The following is a 17,775-nucleotide window of genomic DNA, read 5'->3' on the forward strand; positions in this document are numbered from 1 at the left end:
AGGACACAATGCTCCCCATCTTTGCTCCTAATTCCACCAGAGGTGAGCCCCCTGACTCCTGATCCCAGATCCCTCACCAGTTTTCCCCTCCTGCTGTTCTCTTTTTGGGGGAATGGGGCAATCGAGGATCAATGTCGCCACCAGAAGGCAGCAATGAGCCCCAAGTCTCATGGATGGACTCCCAGGAATCTGCCTCCCCTGGCCTTAGTCCCCTCAGGATCCTGCTCTCCAGGCCAGCTCCTTCAACTATGTTGGATCAGGCACTTTTTGCCCAGCTGGCCCTTTGGGCTGGGCCTCCTTCTCCCTCCCTCCCTTCTCTGGGCACCCACTTCCTAGTCCCCTCTCACCTGACACAGCACAGGACCATGGTCCCTGGAGCCCACCTGTGGTCTTGCCCCCTTCACTCTTAGGTCATGGCTCCTTTGCCTTGTCTGCAGCAGTTTTCTCAGTCCTGCCTTGGGCCTGACTCCTCCCTCAGCCTGTTGCTTTGGGCACAGCCATGGAGCTCAGGAGCCCACCACATTCTGCCAGGCATGTGCCTGCTGGCACCTGCTCCCAGATCTCCAGGAAGCTCCTGCTTCTTCCCTGGGCTCTCACCATCTCCTTGTCAGCTGGGGCTGATGTTGGGGAGCCTGGAGCTCTGAGCTCCCAGAGTGTGTGAGTGTGAGTGTGAGTGTGTGAGTGAGGTCACTGTGACAAGGTCCCTGTGACCAGGGCCAAACATGCCCGTTTGCCAATCCAGGCGCCCGGTGCTTCCAGGTGAGTCACGACCACAAGGCCTGCTCCCAAACAAACCAAAGCCTGACCCAGAGGCAGCCAGGGGGCCTGCTCCTGATTCTGCAGGGTGTCTGCCAGAGGGGCTGTGGGCACGTGCCCAGGCCTGCCCCCGGGGCTGCACCACAGTATAAAAGCTGGGAGCTGAGAGGGGCTTCCACAACCCATTGATTCTTCTCTCTCTTGAGACCTTCCTCCCCTGTGGACACCAATCTCTTCCAATCTCTCAGCATCATGAGCTGCTGTGGCTGTTCAGGAGGCTGTGGCTCCAGCTGTGGGGGCTGTGGCTCCAGCTGTGGGGGCTGTGGCTCCAGCTGCTGTGTGCCTGTCTGCTGCTGCAAACCTGTGTGCTGCTGTGTGCCAGCCTGCTCCTGCTCTAGCTGTGGTGGAGGCTGCAAGGGAGGCTGTGGCTCCAGCTGTGGGGGCTGCAAGGGAGGCTGTGGCTCCAGCTGTGGGGGCTGCAAGGGAGGCTGTGGCTCCAGCTGTGGGGGCTGCAAGGGAGGCTGTGGTTCCAGCTGTGGGGGCTGCAAGGGAGGCTGTGGCTCCAGCTGTGGGGGCTGCAAGGGAGGCTGTGGCTCCAGCTGTGGGGGCTGCTGTCAGTCCAGCTGCTGCAAACCTTGCTGCTGCCAATCCAGCTGCTGCAAGCCTGTCTGCTGCTGTGTGCCTGCTTGCTCCTGCTCCAGCTGTGGTGGAGGCTGTGGGGGTTGTTGCCAGTCCAGCTGCTGCAAGCCCTGCTGCTGCCAGTCCAGCTGCTGCAAGCCCTGCTGCTGCCAGTCCAGCTGCTGCAAGCCCTGCTGCTGCCAGTCCAGCTGCTGCAAGCCCTGCTGCTGCCAGTCCAGCTGCTGCAAGCCCTGCTGCTGCCAGTCCAGCTGCTGTGCCCCTGTTTGCTGCCAGTGTAAGATCTGAAGCTCACCTCCTCCACTTCCAGCTCCCACCCACACAGCTCCTGTCTCAGTTTCCTTGATGATGACCCAGGACCTAAGACCATCTGGGAACCCTGAGTCTGGGCTTTCCTGATCTCTTTACTTAGCCTTACAACAGCCCTGTCCCAGGAGCCCTCCCTATCCCCTTTCCCCATCCTCCCCAGGCTGAAAACTTCCCCTGCCAAGAACACCTGGCAAAGGGCTGCCCAGCACACCATTCAGATCCCCAGTGGAACCTCTGGGTCATCTCCAAAGGATCATCTGCCCTGCCCCCAAAGTGATGGGGCCATCACTGGGGATTGCTGAGCTGCCTCCCAACAGCCTTATTCCCTGTCTCCCCAACTCTCTCCTCCAAAAAGTCTCTTTGCTTAATTTAGTCTACTTTGCCTATCCCCGGAAATCCCAAAAATTATTTTGTTCCAATAAAAGCTACTCACAATCCTGAAAATGTCTTGCTTTCCTTCATAAACCTTTTAGGGTGATCTGTTGCATGTGTCCTGAGCACCTAGTCAGCCTTTTCACAGACAGGTACATTTGGGGTTCTTGGGCTCTTGCTCTGGCCTATTAAGAGATCAGGGTTACACTGGTGCAGAACTGGTCCTTTTGCTACAATCCTCTTGCCTTCAACACTGAGTGACTTCTCTGGGGGGAGGGGTGGGGCTGATCTCAATTCCAAGAGCTCAAGCTTTCAGAGCCCATTCTGGGCACACAGTACTTAGCTGTCCAGGAAGTTGGGCTTCCATTTTCCAAGAGAAATACTCAATATCTAGGGCTTAAGTGGCTGCCCTAATATCTTCTGCCTGCCCTTCTCCAGTCAGTTCATCTTCAGAAGGATGCATGTAGAGAAATGGCCACCTCATTCTCCAGCCGATTTCAAATGCCCTTTTATTCTCTGTATTCCCTGAACAGGGAATACAGAGGCCAAGGCTTTCTATTGATCTCTACTGAACTGCATCTGCTAACATCGATTTAGGTGGTGGCTTTGCATGTGTTGGGGAACAGTCTGATTGAGACTCTCTTTCAGGGGACCAATTGTGCTCTCCCTGGTGTCTTTAGAATACAGACCTACCTACCATGTCGGGGGGAAATGCACATATTGTGAGTTAGACAAGAAAAGGACACATAGAGGCACCCAGAAATTGAGAGACAAAGACTGACAGAGAGGGATAGAGAGAGGAAGAGAGTTTGTTGGGGGTTTGCATTTAACCAAATTATTTCATTGAGAAAATGATTCTTATAATAGTGATAACAAAACCTGGGAGGGATAAGGCAGGTAGAGAATAATATTGAATACCTCCAGGAAAGAACCATCAAAATAAAATGAAAGCCAAAAGAAGCAGCCATTCTGTAATAAATTTGCCTTATTTCTTGTTTGCAGAATGCAAAAACAGTTCCCTGAACATTTTGCCCATGATCTGGAAAGAGAAAATCTCATTGGTCAACTATCAGTTGGGAAGAGAAGCTTCACCAAATAGATATGATCATACAGAGGAGAATAGCCTTAGCCAAGACATCTGGGATTTTAAGAAGCCCAGTTCATGAAAAGGACTCCTCCCATCCCTTTCATGCCAGAATGCTTCTGGGGATTGTGACTAGGGGGATGGAAGATTTGGGCTCCATCTCTTTGGGAAGCTCCCTTTCCATCTTGGCCTAGGATTGAATTCGACAAGGAACCATGGGGCTTGGCTGGAAGAAAGTGGCCATCGGGTAAGATGGGCAGCATAGGGCTTGGGCCTGTGGCCAAGGGTCTCTTTGTGAAGGGTTAGTGGATGCAGATGATAAAGCAAAGATGGTGGTGAGGTGAGCCATATGAGGGGAGAGAAAGGTGGCAGGGATACAGACAGCTTCTTGGGGGCAAGTAGATGGTGCCAAGGGCAGAGCAACAGAGTGAAAAAAAAGGAGAAAATCTTCCTGGGGATATTTACTCTCAAAGACAGGTGAGGTCTGGCCTTCCTGGCTGAGCTAGGGACCTTTGGCTGGGGAGCTAATCCTCTCCAACCTTCCTATTAGTTGCAGGCCCTGTCCTCAATCCTGCCCAATCCAAAAGGGAAAGCCCCACCTGAAGGGCCAAAGCAGCACAAAGAACAAAGAGAAGAGCCTCCCTGCCTGGGGTGGGATGCAAGAATGCAGCCACAAGAATCCTATGGGACCAGGTGTCAATGTGCATCTTAAGGTGCTAAGTATCCAAACCAGCTCTTCCTCCAAAGGAAACAAAGGGGAGGGCTAGAGCAGGGGAAGAGACTCGGGACACAGGACACTAGGAACTGTACAGTTTGCTGAACCCAAAGACCAAGCTTTGGGGATGAAACTCATTCCTTGACAAAAACTGCTGGGAAACATGGAACACAGGAAGGCAGAATGAAGGTGTAGACCAGCCTCTCTCACCACATGCCAAAAGAAGATGGATCCATCATTTAGTCCTAAAAGCTGATATCTCCAATCCATGCTAGAGCTGGCTGATCTATGGATCGGGAAATGACTGAGTACCCAACAGGATCCAGGGAGCATGCAGACATGCAAGAGGGAACATTCGGATTAGGTGACATTCAAAGGGATTTGCCCAAAGAAAACCAAATCCGCACTAGTTGGAACAAAACACACAAGTGAAGGTGGGACTGGGCATATACCTCAGCCCCTATTTCTCCAATAGACAGAGAAATGGATTGTCATTCCCCAACTGACCAATGGTCAAACGATAAGAAGAAGCAGTTTTGAGATAAAGAAATGCAAGGAGGCTCATGTCTTATGCCAAAATGCTCTAAGTCAGCCTGGATCAGACAAGTGCAAGTCTAGAGCTCCCACCTCAGACTTATCTGATTGGTCCTTGGGAAAAAAAGGAAAACAATAGCTTCTGGAGAACCCTGGGAAAACTGAGACATGGATACATGTTGAGTGAAGGTGTGAATTGATCCACACATTTAGGAAAGACATTTAAATCTATACCCAACAACCCTTTTTGAAGTGGCTAGAAAGTGGAAACTGAATGGATGCCCATCAATTAGAGAATGGTTGCATAAGTGATGGAATGTGAATGTTATGGAATACTATGGTTCTGTAAGAAAGGACCAGCAGGATCATTTCAGAGAGGCCAGAACAGACTTACAGGAACCGATGCTGAGTGAAGTGAGCAGGACCAGGACATCATTATACATGGCAACAACAATTCTGATGGACTTGGCTCTTTCTGTTACTGTTTGCTTGCATTTTTGTTTTCCTTCTCAGGTTTTTTCTTTCTAAATCCAAATTTTCTTGTGCAGCAAAATAACCGTATAAATATGTATACATATGTTGGATTTAACATATATTATAACATATCTAACAAGTATTGGACTACCTGCCAGCTAGGGAATGGGGTGGAAGGAAGGAGGGGAAAAGTTAGAACAGAAGGTTTTGCAAGGGTCAATGTTGAAAAACTACCCATGCATATGTTTTGTAAATAAAAAGCCATCACAATAATAAAAACTAAAATAAAAAAATAAAAAAAACTATGTCTAAATGGCCATGGAACTCAGAATACACTTTGAGGTGTCAGAACCATGATTTGGTCTATAATCCAAAGAGATTTCAGAAAGAACCTCTCAGTACCCAGCATTTGTAGGAGCTCTTTGTGGAGAGCTCAGAATGAGGAATGAAGGGAATGCACCTCATTGGGGACCAGCTCAACAAGCTGTGCCATTCCATTAGGGGGAACTCTCAGTGTGCTCTGAGACATAACCAGCAGGATGATTTCAGAACAACCTGGAAACATGGACAACAACTGATGCAGACACAGGCCCAGAACCAGAGAACATTCTCGACAGTAACAGTGGAACTGTGGTTTGAACAACTGGAAATGACTTCCCTGATCTCAGCAACACCATGATTTTAGAGACTCCCAAAGGACCCATGATGTAGCAGACTCCACAACCAGAGAAAGAAATGCAGGCATCAGAATAATGAACAAGCATATGATTGGAACTTCCCTCCTTCCCTCCCTCCTTCCTTCTTTTCTTCCTCCCTCCCTCCCTCTCTCTCTTCCTTTCTTCCTTTTTTCCTTCCTTCCTCCCTCCTCTCTTCCTTCCTCTCTCCCTCCCTCCCTCCCTCTGTCCCTTCCTTCCTTCCTTCCTTCCTTCCTTCCTTCCTTCCTTCCTTCCTTCCTTCCTTCCTTCCTTCCTTTCTCTTCTTTGTGCTTCTATCTTTTTTCTTGCCTTTCTCTCATTCATCCTCTTTCCTTCTTTCTATTTCATTCTCTTTCTTTCTGTCCTTTCTTGTTCAGGAACTTTTTCCACACAATTATGGATTTCGAAATGTGTTGTATATTTATATATGCTTATGCTACAATAAAGTGTTCTATGAGGTCAGAGAGAAATAATGGCAGAAGAGACTTGGAAACTCAAAACTTCAAGCAGGAAATGTCAGGCATGGTTTTACATGTAATTGAGGGAAAACCAACATCATTTTACAAATAGCCACAGTGAATACCATCCCTTGCTAGCCCCCCCGTTAGGACCAGGGGGCTCCATGATCCAAAGTGGGTGAGTTGCTAGTCTTCAGGGCCCTGCGCAATTGTTTTTAATTCAATGATAAAAGTCATCCCCCTCCCTACAGATTTTCCCTCACATCAAAGTTTGAGTGAGCTTTTCCTTGCCTTACCCCAACCTCCATGAGTGCCAGGAGTCAAGGACACAATGCTCCCCATCTTTGCTCCTAATTCCACCAGAGGTGAGCCCCCTGACTCCTGATCCCAGATCCCTCACCAGTTTTCCCCTCCTGCTGTTCTCTTTTTGGGGGAATGGGGCAATCGAGGATCAATGTCGCCACCAGAAGGCAGCAATGAGCCCCAAGTCTCATGGATGGACTCCCAGGAATCTGCCTCCCCTGGCCTTAGTCCCCTCAGGATCCTGCTCTCCAGGCCAGCTCCTTCAACTATGTTGGATCAGGCACTTTTTGCCCAGCTGGCCCTTTGGGCTGGGCCTCCTTCTCCCTCCCTCCCTTCTCTGGGCACCCACTTCCTAGTCCCCTCTCACCTGACACAGCACAGGACCATGGTCCCTGGAGCCCACCTGTGGTCTTGCCCCCTTCACTCTTAGGTCATGGCTCCTTTGCCTTGTCTGCAGCAGTTTTCTCAGTCCTGCCTTGGGCCTGACTCCTCCCTCAGCCTGTTGCTTTGGGCACAGCCATGGAGCTCAGGAGCCCACCACATTCTGCCAGGCATGTGCCTGCTGGCACCTGCTCCCAGATCTCCAGGAAGCTCCTGCTTCTTCCCTGGGCTCTCACCATCTCCTTGTCAGCTGGGGCTGATGTTGGGGAGCCTGGAGCTCTGAGCTCCCAGAGTGTGTGAGTGTGAGTGTGAGTGTGTGAGTGAGGTCACTGTGACAAGGTCCCTGTGACCAGGGCCAAACATGCCCGTTTGCCAATCCAGGCGCCCGGTGCTTCCAGGTGAGTCACGACCACAAGGCCTGCTCCCAAACAAACCAAAGCCTGACCCAGAGGCAGCCAGGGGGCCTGCTCCTGATTCTGCAGGGTGTCTGCCAGAGGGGCTGTGGGCACGTGCCCAGGCCTGCCCCCGGGCTGCACCACAGTATAAAAGCTGGGAGCTGAGAGGGGCTTCCACAACCCATTGATTCTTCTCTCTCTTGAGACCTTCCTCCCCTGTGGACACCAATCTCTTCCAATCTCTCAGCATCATGAGCTGCTGTGGCTGTTCAGGAGGCTGTGGCTCCAGCTGTGGGGGCTGTGGCTCCAGCTGTGGGGGCTGTGGCTCCAGCTGCTGTGTGCCTGTCTGCTGCTGCAAACCTGTGTGCTGCTGTGTGCCAGCCTGCTCCTGCTCTAGCTGTGGTGGAGGCTGCAAGGGAGGCTGTGGCTCCAGCTGTGGGGGCTGCAAGGGAGGCTGTGGCTCCAGCTGTGGGGGCTGCAAGGGAGGCTGTGGCTCCAGCTGTGGGGGCTGCAAGGGAGGCTGTGGTTCCAGCTGTGGGGGCTGCAAGGGAGGCTGTGGCTCCAACTGTGGGGGCTGCAAGGGAGGCTGTGGCTCCAGCTGTGGGGGCTGCTGTCAGTCCAGCTGCTGCAAACCTTGCTGCTGCCAATCCAGCTGCTGCAAGCCTGTCTGCTGCTGTGTGCCTGCTTGCTCCTGCTCCAGCTGTGGTGGAGGCTGTGGGGGTTGTTGCCAGTCCAGCTGCTGCAAGCCCTGCTGCTGCCAGTCCAGCTGCTGCAAGCCCTGCTGCTGCCAGTCCAGCTGCTGCAAGCCCTGCTGCTGCCAGTCCAGCTGCTGCAAGCCCTGCTGCTGCCAGTCCAGCTGCTGCAAGCCCTGCTGCTGCCAGTCCAGCTGCTGTGCCCCTGTTTGCTGCCAGTGTAAGATCTGAAGCTCACCTCCTCCACTTCCAGCTCCCACCCACACAGCTCCTGTCTCAGTTTCCTTGATGATGACCCAGGACCTAAGACCATCTGGGAACCCTGAGTCTGGGCTTTCCTGATCTCTTTACTTAGCCTTACAACAGCCCTGTCCCAGGAGCCCTCCCTATCCCCTTTCCCCATCCTCCCCAGGCTGAAAACTTCCCCTGCCAAGAACACCTGGCAAAGGGCTGCCCAGCACACCATTCAGATCCCCAGTGGAACCTCTGGGTCATCTCCAAAGGATCATCTGCCCTGCCCCCAAAGTGATGGGGCCATCACTGGGGATTGCTGAGCTGCCTCCCAACAGCCTTATTCCCTGTCTCCCCAACTCTCTCCTCCAAAAAGTCTCTTTGCTTAATTTAGTCTACTTTGCCTATCCCCGGAAATCCCAAAAATTATTTTGTTCCAATAAAAGCTACTCACAATCCTGAAAATGTCTTGCTTTCCTTCATAAACCTTTTAGGGTGATCTGTTGCATGTGTCCTGAGCACCTAGTCAGCCTTTTCACAGACAGGTACATTTGGGGTTCTTGGGCTCTTGCTCTGGCCTATTAAGAGATCAGGGTTACACTGGTGCAGAACTGGTCCTTTTGCTACAATCCTCTTGCCTTCAACACTGAGTGACTTCTCTGGGGGGAGGGGTGGGGCTGATCTCAATTCCAAGAGCTCAAGCTTTCAGAGCCCATTCTGGGCACACAGTACTTAGCTGTCCAGGAAGTTGGGCTTCCATTTTCCAAGAGAAATACTCAATATCTAGGGCTTAAGTGGCTGCCCTAATATCTTCTGCCTGCCCTTCTCCAGTCAGTTCATCTTCAGAAGGATGCATGTAGAGAAATGGCCACCTCATTCTCCAGCCGATTTCAAATGCCCTTTTATTCTCTGTATTCCCTGAACAGGGAATACAGAGGCCAAGGCTTTCTATTGATCTCTACTGAACTGCATCTGCTAACATCGATTTAGGTGGTGGCTTTGCATGTGTTGGGGAACAGTCTGATTGAGACTCTCTTTCAGGGGACCAATTGTGCTCTCCCTGGTGTCTTTAGAATACAGACCTACCTACCATGTCGGGGGGAAATGCACATATTGTGAGTAAGACAAGAAAAGGACACATAGAGGCACCCAGAAATTGAGAGACAGAGACTGACAGAGAGGGATAGAGAGAGGAAGAGAGTTTGTTGGGGGTTTGCATTTAACCAAATTATTTCATTGAGAAAATGATTCTTATAATAGTGATAACAAAACCTGGGAGGGATAAGGCAGGTAGAGAATAATATTGAATACCTCCAGGAAAGAACCATCAAAATAAAATGAAAGCCAAAAGAAGCAGCCATTCTGTAATAAATTTGCCTTATTTCTTGTTTGCAGAATGCAAAAACAGTTCCCTGAACATTTTGCCCATGATCTGGAAAGAGAAAATCTCATTGGTCAACTATCAGTTGGGAAGAGAAGCTTCACCAAATGGATATGATCATACAGAGGAGAATAGCCTTAGCCAAGACATCCCACCTATTTCTAAAGTTAGAGACCCTAAAAGAGTAGAAAAGAAAGCTCTTTCCCTGAATGTTTTCAACAGAACCCACCTCAGACCAAGTGCCAGCACCATTGGGAATGGGGAAACCCTGGAAGATTTCCCCATCAGCTGTGGGCCCGTGCCTCTGCTCTCCTAGGCAGGTGTCTTAGAAAGATTAGGTAGCCATAGCAACCAGAAAAGGAAAAGCAAGGAAGGGAAGAAGAAAGGAAAGGGGAGGCAAAGTCACCTCTCCAAAGGAGGAGTTCATGGCTTCTCTAGCCCATGGCCTCGGATCCCTCAAGCCATGAATGGGCCCAAGTCACAGTTCCAATAGGCTAGTAGGCCAAGAAGAAAAACTTCCAGCCTGCCAAGGCCTAAGAGCAAACACTCTTTCCACTCTTCCCTGAGATAGACAAAGAAGGAACAGTTTCTCTTCAGGTAACAATGAAACCCCAAGAAGGGCTGGGCAGGAAGTAGCTCTGCAGGCAGCACATGGCAGTAGGTCTCTCCCCTATGCTCCTTCCTCATTTCCCCAGCAAGGTCTGCACCTACTCAGACAAACAGAACAAGCACAGGAATGTTCCTGTCTGGCCCACACCAATATTGGAAAGGAAGTTGCTAGTCATGTTGATGGTGAGTGAGCAGATGAAGTTTTCTCAAAAAGTCTATGAGATAGAATGATCACACTAGTCCTAAGTCAGGGTCATCCTTATTCCCAGAAGTCTGCAGAGCCTGACTAGCAGTCTTTGGGCCCAGGTTATAGGAAGTCACATGATTTCTAAGCCTACAGGTCTCTAAAGGGCCTAAAGACCCCAAGACAGCTTCATGAAATGAGAGAAAGTGACGTGACCCACAGGAAGTAGATAACATTGGTGACCATTTGTTAATCATTGTCACTTGCTTTTTAGTTCATTCAATGAAAAGACTTGGGTCTTTTCTATTTAACCAGCTTTACTACTTCCTGTTTGCCAGATGAGGCACATATTTGTGAGTTGAGATGCTTTCTCTTTTTACCTGAAGATATCTCTGATTAGGTAATTTGGGGGCTTGTCTGTGATCTTAACTTCCCAGAGAGATTGCTGCTATTCTGATTCAAGGTAGGCACCAGGTTGGGTTTTCTCTGACTGTCCTTGAGCTAAGACTCTCAACCTCCCTCTCTGTGAAGTATAGGCCTAGGAGAGACACTGAGATACAAATGAAACACAAGTACTGGAAGAAGAAGAAGGCCGAGGGCAAGTGTGAACAGCTGGGTAATGTATGTGTAATCCAGGGATAAAAAGGGAAGGGGCAGTGGAGCTGCTCTCTCCAGGGCATGGTCTGTGTCCTTGGGCTGTCCCTAGGCAGCAGTGAGCCCTGGGATCACCAAGGCTTGTTGATCCAGTGTCAAGGGATGAGCCAGAAGGAGGTCCTGATAAACAACACAAAGCAGGGCTACCCTTGTTGGCCAAGAAGGTAAGTGACTTCTGGGCTTAATGGTCAGATTTGAGAAATCAGCTATGTGTAATACAGGAGGTTAAACCATGAAATAGGATGTTCTCCCCAGAGAGATTTGATGATCCAGTGTTGTGGCCCAGAACTTGAAACAATGGATTCTTACAAGGTACTAAGTCATTGGAATTGATAGAGACAAAGGTTATCTAATTTAGCATGGTTCAGTATGATTAATTTAATCCTACAACAAATAATGGTTTCCTAGTGATATAATGATTGATTTATACACACTATAGAACATATAAGGAAGAAGCTCTCAGGGCCAGAAAAGACAAGTGCACTAGAATCTCTTGGAGGCTGAGACAGATTCATTCCATTGTCCACCTTTGTGGTAGCTGGAGGCAAACTTTTGGATTCGGAGAGATTCAGAGGCAAGAGAAAACAGGCAAGAGCTCAAGCTCTCAGAACCAAAGAGACAGGTAGGCCTCTAAGAAAGCTAACTGGGCCCCAAGAAAGGAGACAAGACTTTGAGGGAGACAATAAAGGATTTGGACTTTAGCCCCTGGCTACTCGTGTGGTGATTACTGAACTGAAACGAAGGCTGCTCCCAGAGATCCCAAGGAAACTGAACCAAAGAGAACATCACAATCCAGTGTCAAGGAGTAGTCCTAGTAGGGGAAACTGGGATCATCAAAGGGAGGGAGCAGCCCAATTCAAATGTTTGGTGCAAAAAAAAAATGTGTTTGAGGAGGTATATCTGTTGTGTGTAGGAAAGGGATAGTACTCTTCCATGTAATTTTTGTCTGGGTTTGTGTCTTTGTGTAGACTGTCAATGTCATGTCTGTTCTGCAAGCTAGAATTTATTAAAAAGAGAAAACGGTCTGACTTTCCTGTAGAAGCCAACTCTGGCCAAAGTTGGAGCTGCAGGAAAATTGTTGAGAGTAACGATTGGGTAACTTGGCAATTGGTCATTTCAAGATTCCAAAGTGCTTCGCATAAAGCAAATCTATCTGAGTGTTCACTTCTTTATTGGATTTAATTGCTTCATATTTGGTAACTTTACATGGGTGTTTAGATGTGACCAAAATACAATACCAATGTGGAGATAACTGAAGTTTGTATGTGTGGGTAAAGTCATTTGGAAGCAAATTCAATTAAATTAAGGCCTCCTGGAGAAGAATAGTACATAGAGTAAAGAGAGTCTCTTTTTCTTCCTCTTCCCCCATTCCCTGACTGCATCAGGGACATGTGGGAAGAGCAGGAGAGAAAGAAACTACGCTCAACCAGTTCAATGAAGTTTGTTATTTGAGACATCATAGTAAAAAGCACTTTTATATAAATCGTAATCCTATTGCACTGACTTTGGAAAAAAATTTTTTATTATATGAGACAATCACTATTTAATTTTATGTGCTAGAATTGTGGATTGGTTTACTTTAAGCACAAGATCTTAGAAATTTGTGTGCAAATATTGAAATTTAAAGCTGTATTTGATTTGATTTTAAGGTAAAATGTTGGTTATTAAAACAAAGTTCTGATAGCTTACCTTAGAGGAGGTCACATGTTTGTATCCCCTAATTAGATAGCATTTTGCTTTCTAAAGGACATATTGGGGGGGCAGCTAGGTGGTGCAGTGGATAGAGCACCAGCCCTGAAGTCAGGAAGACCTAAGTTCAAATCTGGTCTCAGACACTTAACACTTCTGGCTGTATGATCCTGGGCAAATCACTTAACCCCAATTGCCTCAGGGGAAAAATATATATATATTTGGTAATTTGTAAAGTTATGAGTTATGCCTTAAAATTTTGTTAGTTCTGCTGGATATATGAGCAAATTTTATGAAATCTGATCCAGAATTATTTCATTGTGAATCTTAAAGTTTAAGGGGGAAAAAAGTGGTGATTTTCAAGACAAGGAACAAGAAAGATTGATTTGCAAAAGCAATGAATAGTTTGAATGGTACATCTAGTCAGAATATCACTGTTGAAATATTGAAACCTGAAATTGTTAAGGGTTATTGGTTTGGGAGCATGTTAGAGAAAGAGAAATAGTATGTTGGAGAAAGAGAGAGAATATATTGGAACCAGGAGGAGAGAGAGATGGGATGTGTTACAGGGGGAGAGACAAGTGTGTTGGAAATAGGGAGAGAGAGAGACAGAGAGACAGGGTGTCACAATGGCCATGAGGCCCCAGACCTTCACAGTGCTGTAGTTCTGTGGTTGCCAGACCCTAATCTGTTGCTTTGTGATGACTGGTTTCTAAGACAAGTGGTGGGAGTTGGTGGACATGGAGTCTCTGCCTCCTGCTTATTGTTTTAAGCAGCAATATGCATCCTTAGAATAGTTCAAGACAGCTAAAAAGGGATTCGAGAGAAAATTCCAGGCATCTGAATAATGACCAAAACATATGATTGGAACCTCTGTCCTTCCCTCTCTTCCTTCCTCCTTCCTTCTCTTATTCTTCCTTCCTTCCTTCCTTCCTTCCTTCCTTCCTTCCTTCCTTCCTTCCTTCCTTCCTTCCTTCCTTCCTTCCTTCCTTCCTTCATCTTTCCTTCCTCTTCTTTATGTTTCTTTTTTTCTTTCCTTCTTTCTTTCATCCTCTTTCCTTCTTTCTCTTTCTCTCTATTCATTTTTGTTCAAGGATTTTTTCACACAATTATGGGATATTGAAACGTGTTATATATGTATTATGGGATATGTAACGTGTTATATATGTATGTATGTATATATATATATGGTTATGCTACAGTAAACTGTGTTTCTTTTCTGTGAGGTGAGAAGGAAACAATGGTGGAAGAGACGTGGGAACTCACAATGTCAAGCAGGAAATATCAGTCAAGGTTCTACATGTAATTGGGGAAAAACCAATATGATTTTACAAAAAGCCATAGTAAATACGTTCTCCCTTGCCTGCTACTGGGTTACGACCAGGGGACACCACGACCCAAGGTGGGTGAGTTCCTAGTCTTCAGGGCCCTGCCCATTTTTTTTCTTTATCAAATTATAAAAGTCCTCTCCTTCTCAACAGATTTTTCCTCACATCAAGGTCTGGGGGAGCCTTCTCTGCCTTACCCCAATCTCCATGAGTGCCAGGAGTCATGGGCACAATTCCTTATCGTTGCTGCTGATGCCACCAGAGATGCAACCCCCTGAACCCCCTGATCTCTGACCCAGTTGCTGCTGTGGTCTTTTGCCTGAAATGGGTCAAGCCAGGATCCATCTCCCCACAGGAAGACAGCAATGAGCTCCAAGTCTCATGGATGGACTCCCAGGAATCTGCCTCCCCTGGCCTTGGTCCCGTCAGGATCCCGCTCCCCAGCCCAGATCCTTCATCTCTGCTGGGTCAGGCACTCTTTGCCCAGCTGGCCCTTTGGGCTGGGCCTCCTTCTCCCTCCCTCCCTTCTCTGGGCACCCACTGCCTGGTCCCCTCTCACCTGACACAGCACAGGACCATGGTCCCTGGAGCCCGCCTGTGGTCTTGCCCCCTTCATCCTTGGGTCATGGCTCCTTTGCCTTGTCTGCAGCAGCTTTCTCAGCCCTGCCTTGGGCCTGACTCCTCCCTCAGCCTGTTGCCTTGGGCAGGGCCATGGGGCTCAGGAGCCCACCACCTTCTGCCAGGCACGTGCCTGCTGGCACCTGCTCCCAGATCTCAGGAAGCTCCTGCTTCTTCCCTGGGCTCTTGCCATCTCCTTGTCAGCTGGGGCTGATGTTGGGGAACCTGGAGGCTCCTGCCCTGAGCTCCCAGAGCCCCAGGTCCCTGTGACCAGGGCCAAACATGCCCAATTGCAATCCAGGCGCCTGGTGCTTCCAGGTGAGTCATGGCCACAAGGCCTGCTCCCAAACAAACCAAAGGCTGACCCTGTAGCAGCCGGAGACCAGTGTCCAACAACAGCCCAGGGAGCCAGGGGGCCTGCTCCTGCTTCTGCAGGGGATCTGCCAGAGAGGCTGTGGGCACGTGCCCAGGCCTGCCCCCGGGACTGCACCACAGTATAAAAGCTGGGAGCTGAGAGGGGCTTCCACAACCCACTGACTCCTCTCTCTTGAGACCTTCCTCCCCTGTGGACACCAATCTCTTCCAATCTCTCAACATCATGAGCTGCTGTGGCTGTTCAGGAGGCTGTGGCTCCAGCTGTGGGGGCTGTGGCTCCAGCTGTGGGGGCTGTGGCTCCAGCTGCTGTGTGCCCGTCTGCTGCTGCAAACCTGTGTGCTGCTGTGTGCCAGCCTGCTCCTGCTCTAGCTGTGGTGGAGGCTGCAAGGGGGGTTGTGGCTCCAGCTGTGGGGGCTGCTGTCAGTCCAGCTGCTGTAAGCCCTGCTGTAGTCAGTCCAGCTGTTGCCAGTCCAGCTGTTGCAAGCCTGTCTGCTGCTGTGTGCCTGCTTGCTCCTGCTCCAGCTGTGGTGGAGGCTGTGGGGGTGGTTGCCAGTCCAGCTGCTGCAAACCCTGCTGCAGCCAGTCCAGCTGTTGCCAGTCCAGCTGCTGCAAGCCTGTCTGCTGCTGTGTGCCAGCCTGCTCCTGCTCCAGCTGTGGTGGAGGCTGTGGGGGTTGTTGCCAGTCCAGTTGCTGCAAGCCTGTCTGCTGCTGTGTGCCAGCCTGCTCCTGCTCCAGCTGTGGTGGAGGCTGTGGGGGTTGTTGCCCATCCAGCTGTTGCAAACCTTGCTGCAGCCAGTCCAGCTGTTGCCAGTCCAGCTGCTGCAAGCCTGTCTGCTGTTGTGTGCCTGCTTGCTCCTGCTCCAGCTGTGGGGGAGGCTGTGGGGGTTGTTGCCAGTCCAGCTGCTGCAAGCCCTGCTGTAGTCAGTCCAGCTGCTGCAAGCCCTGCTGCTGCTAGTCCAACTGTTGTATCCTTTTTGCTACCAGTTTAGTATCTGCTGCTCACTCCATTCCCTTCCCTTCGACCTTAATTTAAAGCAGTCTGCCTTCAGTAAGTTCCCTCCTCCACTCCCAGCTCCCACCCACAGCTCCTATCTCAGCATCATTGCAGATTACCCAGGACCCAGGACTCAGGACCATTTAGGAACCCTGATTCTGGGATTTCCTGATCTCCTTAGCCTGGAAACCACTGAGTCACAGGACTGCTCCCTATCCCCTTCTCTCCAACCTCCTTGCCAAAAGGGACATCACCCTGCCAAGAACATCTGGCAAAGGGCTGCCCAGTATACCATGCAGACCCCAGTGGAACCTCTGGATCATCTCCAAAGGATCATCTGCCTGCTCCCAGATGTGAGGCCATCACTGCTGATTGCTGAGCTGCCTCCCAACAGTCTTCATTCCTGGATGCCCCAACTCTCTCCTCCAAAGGGTCTTGTTGCTTATCTTGGGCTCCTTTGACTATCCCTGGAAACCAGGGAAATCATTTTGTTTCAATAAAACGTACCCTTAACACTGAAAATATCTTTCTTTCCTTCACAAATTTCTTGGGGAGATCTGTTTTCTGTGCCCTGATCACTTAGCCCTTTTCACAGACAGGTACATTCAGGGTTCTTGAGCTCTGGGTCTGGCCCATTGTGAGATTGGTGACATTGGTCCAGAACTGATCCCTTTGCGATGTTATTCTTGCCTTTGATCAACACTGAGTGACTTCTCTGGGGGGTGATCTCAATTCCGAGAACTCAAGCTTTTAGAGCCCATTCTGGGCACACAGCACACTTTGACTGCCAATGGAGCTGGGCCTCCATTTTCCAAGGGAAACACTCAATGTCTAGGGCTTAAGTGATAGCCCCATTATCTCCTGCCTGCCCTTCTCCAGTCAGACTGGGCTTCAGAAGGATGCATGTAGAGGAATGGCCGCCCCATTCATCAGCTGACTCCAAATGCTCTCGCATTCCCTGAACAGACCTAGCCCCTGACCAATCACACAGGAGCCATGCTCCCTCCACCTTGAAGCAGGGAGACACAGATTTCTACTGATCTCTACTGAACTGGAGCTACTTACATCCATTTGGGTGTTGGCTCTGCATGTGTTGGGGGATGGTTTGACTGAGACTCTCTTCCAGGTGATTAATTGTGCTACCCTCATTTCAGTTCTCAGAAACCAGAAAAAAAAAAACAGAAAAATCTCTCATGTTGGGGGAAATGCACATATTGTGAGTTCGACAAGAAAAAGGACACACAGATAACCACAGAAACACAGATACACACACAGTGTGTGAGTGACACAGACTGACACAGAGGGACAGAGAGAGACAAAGAGTTAGTTGGGGGTTTGCATTTCAGCAAATTGTTTCATCAGAGAAGATTACTGTTATGGTAGTGATAACAAAACCTGGGAGGGATAAGACAGAAAAGTATTGAAAAACTCCAGGAAGGAACCATCCAAAAACCAGCAGAAATAAAATGGAAACCCAAAGAAGCAGGCAGTCTTTCATAAATATGCCGTGACCCCATTTTGCAGAATTCTTTGAGCATTTTGTCCATGGTCTGGAAAGACAGAAAATCTCTTTGCATCAACTATCAGTTGGGCAGAGAAGCCCCACTGAGAATATATGGTTATACAGAGAAGAATGGCCTTAGCTAAGAGATCCTGCCTGCTTCTGCAGTTTGGTAGAGCCCCTAAAAGGGAAGGAAAACAAGCTCTTTTCCAGAATGTTTTTGACAGACCCCCCCCACCTCAGACCAAGTGCCAGCACCATTGGGAATGGGGAAAACCTCATGACTTCCTTATCAGCAGTGGGCTGTGGGCCTGTGCCTCTGTTCTCCTAGGGCAGGTGTCTTAGAAAGGCTAGGTAGAGCAACCAGAAAAGGGAAAGCAAGGGAGGGAAGAAGAAAGGAAAGGGGA

At 49.3% G+C, this 17,775-nt stretch overlaps 2 protein-coding genes across 6 annotated transcripts; both read left to right on the plus strand.

Annotated features, from left to right (window-relative positions):
* Positions 1–1,007: 1,007 nt before the first annotated feature.
* On the plus strand, positions 1,008–2,145 carry LOC127541945 (keratin-associated protein 5-5-like). 3 transcript variants are annotated; one of them, XM_051967304.1, is made up of 3 exons: positions 1,008–1,159; positions 1,277–1,411; positions 1,469–2,145. In XM_051967304.1, exons 1-3 carry the CDS (start codon positions 1,009–1,011, stop codon positions 1,678–1,680), a joined length of 498 nt encoding a protein of 165 aa, XP_051823264.1. In that variant the 5' UTR covers position 1,008; the 3' UTR covers positions 1,681–2,145. The 3 variants fall into 3 exon arrangements, with proteins under 3 accessions (XP_051823264.1, XP_051823265.1, XP_051823263.1); XM_051967305.1 differs by having other exon boundaries at positions 1,008–1,294; positions 1,538–2,145; XM_051967303.1 differs by having other exon boundaries at positions 1,008–2,145.
* Positions 2,146–7,362: 5,217 nt separating this feature from the next.
* Positions 7,363–16,389, plus strand: LOC127541931 (keratin-associated protein 5-5-like). Of its 3 annotated transcripts, XM_051967271.1 has the most exons (4): positions 7,363–7,766; positions 7,824–8,011; positions 11,137–11,140; positions 15,254–16,389. In XM_051967271.1, the coding sequence occupies exons 1-4, from the start codon at positions 7,364–7,366 to the stop codon at positions 15,826–15,828; spliced, it is 1,170 nt and encodes a 389-aa protein (XP_051823231.1). In that variant the 5' UTR covers position 7,363; the 3' UTR covers positions 15,829–16,389. The 3 variants fall into 3 exon arrangements, with proteins under 3 accessions (XP_051823231.1, XP_051823232.1, XP_051823233.1); XM_051967272.1 differs by lacking the exons at positions 11,137–11,140; positions 15,254–16,389 and having other exon boundaries at positions 7,363–7,514; positions 7,632–7,766; positions 7,824–8,500; XM_051967273.1 differs by lacking the exons at positions 11,137–11,140; positions 15,254–16,389 and having other exon boundaries at positions 7,363–7,649; positions 7,893–8,500.
* The last annotated feature ends 1,386 nt before the right edge of the window (positions 16,390–17,775 follow it).

Source organism: Antechinus flavipes, chromosome 6, assembly GCF_016432865.1.
Source record: "Antechinus flavipes isolate AdamAnt ecotype Samford, QLD, Australia chromosome 6, AdamAnt_v2, whole genome shotgun sequence".
Lineage (NCBI taxonomy): Eukaryota > Metazoa > Chordata > Mammalia > Dasyuromorphia > Dasyuridae > Antechinus > Antechinus flavipes.

Excerpts from the sequence above, each read along its gene's own strand:
- LOC127541945 (XM_051967303.1), top strand. The coding sequence starts at position 1,009 with ATGAGCTGCTGTGGCTGTTCAGGAGGCTGTGGCTCCAGCTGTGGGGGC.
- LOC127541931 (XM_051967271.1), top strand. The coding sequence starts at position 7,364 with ATGAGCTGCTGTGGCTGTTCAGGAGGCTGTGGCTCCAGCTGTGGGGGC. Across the intron at positions 7,767-7,823 it reads TTGCTGCTGCCAATCCAGCT|GCTGTGGGGGTTGTTGCCAG; the intron begins GCTGCAAGCCTG and ends GCTGTGGTGGAG.